The 6,404-nt window shown below is 39.8% G+C and overlaps 1 protein-coding gene across 1 annotated transcript; it reads right to left on the bottom strand.

Moving 5' to 3' along the window:
- Nucleotides 1-2,253: 2,253 nt before the first annotated feature.
- Nucleotides 2,254-6,277, bottom strand: LOC127866502 (alanine racemase-like). The gene is made up of 6 exons (XM_052407058.1): nucleotides 6,061-6,277; nucleotides 5,440-5,561; nucleotides 4,504-4,613; nucleotides 3,709-3,838; nucleotides 3,316-3,410; nucleotides 2,254-3,079 (listed from the first exon to the last, which is right to left on the bottom strand). Exons 1-6 carry the CDS (start codon nucleotides 6,181-6,183, stop codon nucleotides 2,838-2,840), a joined length of 822 nt encoding a protein of 273 aa, XP_052263018.1. The 5' UTR covers nucleotides 6,184-6,277; the 3' UTR covers nucleotides 2,254-2,837.
- Between the last annotated feature and the right edge of the window lie 127 nt (nucleotides 6,278-6,404).

Genomic DNA, 6,404 nt, shown 5'->3' with positions numbered 1-6,404 from the left:
AACAACGTAGTGACGTCACCATCTATGTATAGAATGGCGAATAGTTGTTTATGGCAAAAGTCGTGTACGGTGAATAGTTAAAATTCATGTTCGGCGAATAGTTTCAGCGTATTGGCATTTTAACACTAAATTAATTAAAATAAAAACACAATTTTCTAAAATATTGACTACAGTCCTTATCAGATCAACAAATGATATTTAATGAATTGTAATCCGAATAACAAATGTGTACAAATTGTAGGAATGGAGAGTTGGTAATTGCTAACATTCGCTTGGCAGTGCTTTGACTCTCTAGGGATATAATCTGCACATTCTATTTAAATCGAGTTAATATAATTGAATAAAATAATTTACCCATGCACTTGAAAGGAATAGTAGCGATAATTAGTATATTTTGTAAACGAATCTTCAATAAATATAAGAATCTAATTTTGCTATACGCCGTCCGTACACATCAGGTTCTATTCGCCGTACACAACGAAGTTTATATTTTAGCCAAACATTTGCATACTTACTAGATTTTGGGGCTGAAGCTTGCAAAAAAACGATAGTTTTTATAATTCTATTTGCACACCATTGAAAAATTCGGCAAAATTAGTATACTTTCCTGTGACAAAAGGAAAAAAGATGTCCCAGTGAACTAAACTTTCGGTACCAGGTAGCTGATGATTGATATATTTTAACACCTAATGTATTAATAAAGAACTCCAACTAGTTACGATAGAAGTTTGATATGTCCAATATTAATTTGTCACACAGTTTTTGAAAAACCTTCGAGATAAAAATGGTACAACTTATTCTTTTAATGAGCACTACCTCTTGGGTGATGTTTATTTTCGCTTCGCTGGTCATCTATTTCCGGTGGTGATGATAGACGGTGTAATTGGCATTGTTTAAATATGTTTCTTATTAATACTTAAATTAACTATGCCAAATAAGTTGTGTGGCTCATATGAAATGTATCATTATATCGCAAAGGACACACAATCGGTGCGTAGAACAATGCTTGTGATCCGTACGTTCAGGGCCGGATTAAGCTGTGTTGGGGCCCAAGGCTGCACAAAATATGGGGGCCCTCTTCCCTCTCGTCCCCTTCTGTATATTGGAAATCAAACTTGATACTACAACTACAAATATCGGAAAACTTGCATTTTTACACAGTTTGATATATATATCAAAACAAATTAACCACTTTATAACTATTTTTAGTTCTCGGAGTACTTGACCTTTGATAGACAGTAGCCCGATGCTGTCAACCTTACTCATGGTGTTCCATATATAGTATTTCACGCGTGATAATGTTGAAAATGACATCTTACCTTGACAGTTATTAGCTGGAATTGTGAAGTATATTCCTACAGCGATGGCAACGTTTGAAAAGTTGTCTGTAGTTGACCTCCATCTAACTTCAGCAGTGCACTCATGTGGGTGATGGTTCTGTCTTGGTCTGCTTCTAAGATGGCTTTGAACTGAACAAACTCGTCAATAAAAGACGCCTTAATGTCATCTGAATAAAACTCCACTAGATGTGTTGTACATTTCCGTAGATCATCCAAGGTGAGAGGCTCAAACTCTGTCATGAAACCAAACAGTTCGTAAAGACCAGAATATCCGGTATGCGCTCAACTGCTTGTGAATTTCAACAGTGAGACAATCAGCTATGCTGTACAATGTGTGAATTCGAAAATTGTCGCGTGCACTTAGCTCCGAATTCGCATCTGGTGTCGTACTCTCGTCACAATATAGTCTCCGCCTTTTCTTTCGTTTAGTCGCATCCTTATATACGTTGATTGCAACAAACGATTTGGCCTTCTCTTTAATGTCGTCAAACGTATCCAGATATTGCCATGACCATACGGGCAGGTCGTATAATAAAAAGAGAAACTAATGGTTCTGAATGGATATACAACAAAGAATGAATATTGATAGCATAGTAAATCCAAGCGAACTAAACGGTACCAATTCTATATACATCGGGAAACTGGTAAAAGCACACAGAAAACTTCTACTGCAATCCCGATATAGTCGTAAAATGTCGTAATAAGAAAGGTCATACATTGGGAAACTGACCTGCCGTCGGGGGCCCCTTGAAAATCGGGGGCCCAAGGCTTCAGCCTTGTAAGCCTAGTGGTTAATCCGGCCCTGCGTACGTTTTGCTGTGATAACAGTATACACAATATTCACGTGAATATATTAATTGACATTACAATATTTCCACCCGAGACATTATATACAAAACTCACAAACGTAAAATTTAGGTTTTCAGTACAGGGGTCATCTCAACGACAATAGAAATCAAAATGAGTAAGCTAAATCTGGATATTACAGCGCGCTCGAAAATATAGCACATACACAAAGTTTACAGGTTAAAAAAACACCCATGAACGCTGCAAAATACATCAAATATACTATCACTGCGAAACAAGCAATTGCGTTAATTGTTCAGTGTCGCAAAAACAGACGTCAACCGTCCACCATTTGACGATTGTATAAAGTATGCAAACCATTTTAGTAGTGGAGAAAGCTAACAAACAAGAGTAGTTTAACATCGACAAAGCAATATAACTACATGTATAAAAGTTTAAAACATGTTGGTGCATTTTTTGCTTTTTGATTCGTAGCTGAAATAAACTAACATGCACTAGTAATTATGTACACATGCTTCATCTAATTCCAGCACTTTGCAACTATAGAGAACATGACCAAATGGTGACTGGCATCTTCTACATGAAGCATTATATTTACACAGAATGTGACCGCTATACAAATGACTTTTCGGGTTAAATGTTCTAAGCGGACGATCGAGCACCGATGACGTCACACTTGCCATGTGACGTTTAAATGTTCGTTGCAGACATGACCGATCCGTCCTCGACATACAGTCTGGGCATGCGCCTAGATAGGTTTGTGCAAACTTCGTACGGAATGGTGTTCTGGTACCTGGCGAACGCCACGCTCGAGTTGTTCTCGTTGAAGTCACTGGGCATCAGGCAGAACTCCCGGCACGAAATGGCCTCCGCCGGTAATCGGATTGTAATGGCGTCCATAGAAACACGGCCCACAACGGGACAAAGCGTTCCTGTAAGGTTTGCAATTCTTGGATGACATGTTCTTACACCAAAGAGAAAAGATCTAACGACAACGCACGGATATTGCGGCGAAAAACAACACTCACATGACAAAGCTTCTATTACATGAAACATGCTAGTTTTGTAAATTTTACAGTTGGCACGAAATGATATAAGTGTTCAAAGGTACTTTTTTTCAATATAAGAAAGTATGTTCAATGTTTAGCACATTCCGCATGACCCTTACCATCCAATGTGCGTACGCATGCGCTACTATGAGATCGGAGATAACCGTCGGCATACCCGATGGGGATCACAGCTATAGTTTCCTCATGGGTGCACCTTGAACAGAAAACAAAAAGCGCAAAATCTTTAAAGTTAATATGTAAAGGCACCAATAAGAAATAGTGTGTAGTAAATAAACGCGTTCTGAAATTACGGTACTAATAAAGGCATATTTCGATAGATCTATTTAACTATAAATTAACGTTAGGCATGGTTTGAAAAAAAATCTTCAAAACATTTTACCGAAGTGTTAATATCTGTTTTTATTATTAAACCGGTATTAAATGCGTATATATACTATAAATCACTTTATAATAAAATTTAAGTTTTGTCTGAGGCACAAGCATGCACGTACTTGTATGTCTGGTCGTAGCCGACCACTCTGCCTTTAGCGAGGCGGGTGACTTTATTAGCCAGGGCGTACCAGCTGATAGCGGGCAGAAGTCCCAGCCGCATAGTAGCGCTCACACCCAGCTCACTGGTATCTGCAATTGGGCATGCGTGACCTGGTGGGTATGGTGTCCACCTAGCGACCGGGCGGGTCACTGGTTCGATCCCCACTTTGGGAGCGATCTTTTTAATATCTCCAAAGGACAAGAAGTACTGGTTCTACCCAGGAAACGGAATTTCGATGCAATAAAACTAAAATATATCGGTTAAAATTTGCAATGGGACATACCGGTGCATATAACGGCATCATTGAAAACGAATCCTTGATAAACAAGTACATAGTACATGTATCTTAACAAATATTGTGAAACAAGTAAGTAATACATGCCTATAATTTAACAACCGCAATCAATAGAATCAACTGTTAGACCAAATTGTCTCAGGAAGGATCTCAGTGACCGACGAAAGAAAGAGCGTTTCGCTAATGCATCCATAAATTAAACCGTTTAGTCCTGAAAGTATCATGCACGTCTCACCTGGCGCCTGGCCATACATGGAGATACCGGGTCGCACGTTGTCTAATTCCACTCACCTGGCGCCTGGCCATAAATGGAGATACCGGGTCGTACGTAGTCCAAGTCCACTCACCTGGCGCCTAGCCATAAATGGAGATACCGGGTCGTACGTGGTCCAAGTCCACTCACCTGGCACCTAGCCATAAATGGAGATACCGGGTCGTACGTAGTCCAAGTCCACTCACCTGGCGCCTGGCCATACATGGAGATACCGGGTCGTACGTAGTCCAAGTCCACGCCTATCTGATTTACTATGGCCCCGGAGTTAGCCGCGTGTATTTTGATGCCACGATTCCTAAACAACGGTCAAAGCCACAAGGCAATTATATAGTTTATTTTTCGGATCTTATTTTCTCATTTCAAATATACAATCAAGCAGTTGTTAATTAAAAATTGTGAACCACCTTGGTATGAAACAGCGATTATGTCAGTCATAGAGGGTGACAACTGAAGTAGAAAACGTGCTTTCAAATGAATTTGGATTACATCGAGAAATTTCAAATCTAATAAATACAAGAAACCGTCCGGCTTGACACTAACTTCTACAGTTTGGTGTCTACAGGGAACTCTGCCTATTAAATTTAGAGCAAAATCCTGGGAAAAAATGGTGTACCTCACCAAATTTTGGGGGTCTCGGGTTCCCGGGACACTGTTAGTGTCGAGGCCTGCGCGCGGGCGGAGACGGGTGATGCTCCCCAAAGGTTTTTTTTGTCACAATATTGCACTATATATTCAGATAAAAGGAAACGTCTTGAAGGGCATAACTTTGGACAAAATAATACGATGGATGGTTTAGCAACTTTAAAATTTCAAAGGGCCATAACTCTCTAAATAAATCATCTAACCAGAAACCACAAATTACATGCGCATCTCCTCAAGGTAGTTAAGCTTCCAATAAAGTTTAATTGAATTTCGGTCATTAATTGCTGAGAAATAGCCCGGACAAAAATTGTACACGGACGGACGGTCGGACGCACGCACGGACAGACGAAGCGGCGACAATATGCTCCCCCAAAAATTTTTGGGGAGCATTAAAACGACATCAATATCCAGTCGCATCGATTGCAATACTGGCGGACGAGTGTAATCTGTGGCATGCATTAGCGAGCCACGTTTGCTACCTGTAGGGTTTCGCGACCTCCATGAACGTGTCTAGCTGCGCCTTGGTGAAGACAGGGTCGTCCCAGGACTGAGCGAAGTGGGTCATGATACTGTGGACAGGTATCTTGTTGTTCTCGCAAAACTAAACCAACCAGACGGAAATCAAAACGACGAAAAATGAATATGGGTCTTATGTATGTGACCCCTGGTTGAAAGCTGACCACGCCTACATGTCATAGGTCAGGGTTTGACATGTTGTATTAAGACAAGATAGTGGTCCTCTATTCAGTTTGTTCGTACCATGCCTCCTTGGTCAAAACTCATCACATTCCAGTAACATTATTAATTTTTTATACAAACGAATTTAACTTTTAAATAAGTATTTCGGTGCTACAGTTGGTCAGTGGAGCGATGAAGAGTCATAAGATATATCTTGTTTTGGGATTTATGGTTTTCTTTTCAGTGCGAGAGGATTTAAACAGAATGACGTAAGTGATTTTTTATGTCTATATTATCACCTAGACATGCCGACATCGGCATCCTACAAGACACACTTTATTTTTCAGTTGACATGAATGTCGGAACACTTCATGTTTAAGCTGACAAGAATGTTGGAATAAACACGACTACAAAGATCCTACCTCGACGATTTCGGAGAGATCCCCGGGCTGACAGCCGTTCCGGGACATGCCCGAGTCCACCTTGATCACAACGCGACCCACTGTTCCACTTTCGTGCTCGGGCACAGACGGACAAAGAAACATATATTACAGATATTATAAGAAATAAAAAGAATCAAAGTTATGTCAAACGAGTAACTACACGTTCATAATCACTTGTTGTTTCTTTTAAACATAAGTATATCACAGAGAAGAAATGTATATTTGCAATAACATAAAACATATGTTTCACGACTTATACATACTGTAATGTAATTGTTTTTTGTCCTGCAATTTTAACGATTTACACTAGGCAATAAATGCAT

This window comes from Dreissena polymorpha, chromosome 2 (genome assembly GCF_020536995.1).
Source record: "Dreissena polymorpha isolate Duluth1 chromosome 2, UMN_Dpol_1.0, whole genome shotgun sequence".
Taxonomy (NCBI): Eukaryota; Metazoa; Mollusca; class Bivalvia; order Myida; family Dreissenidae; genus Dreissena; species Dreissena polymorpha.
This window is presented reverse-complemented; position numbering and strand designations above follow the sequence as displayed.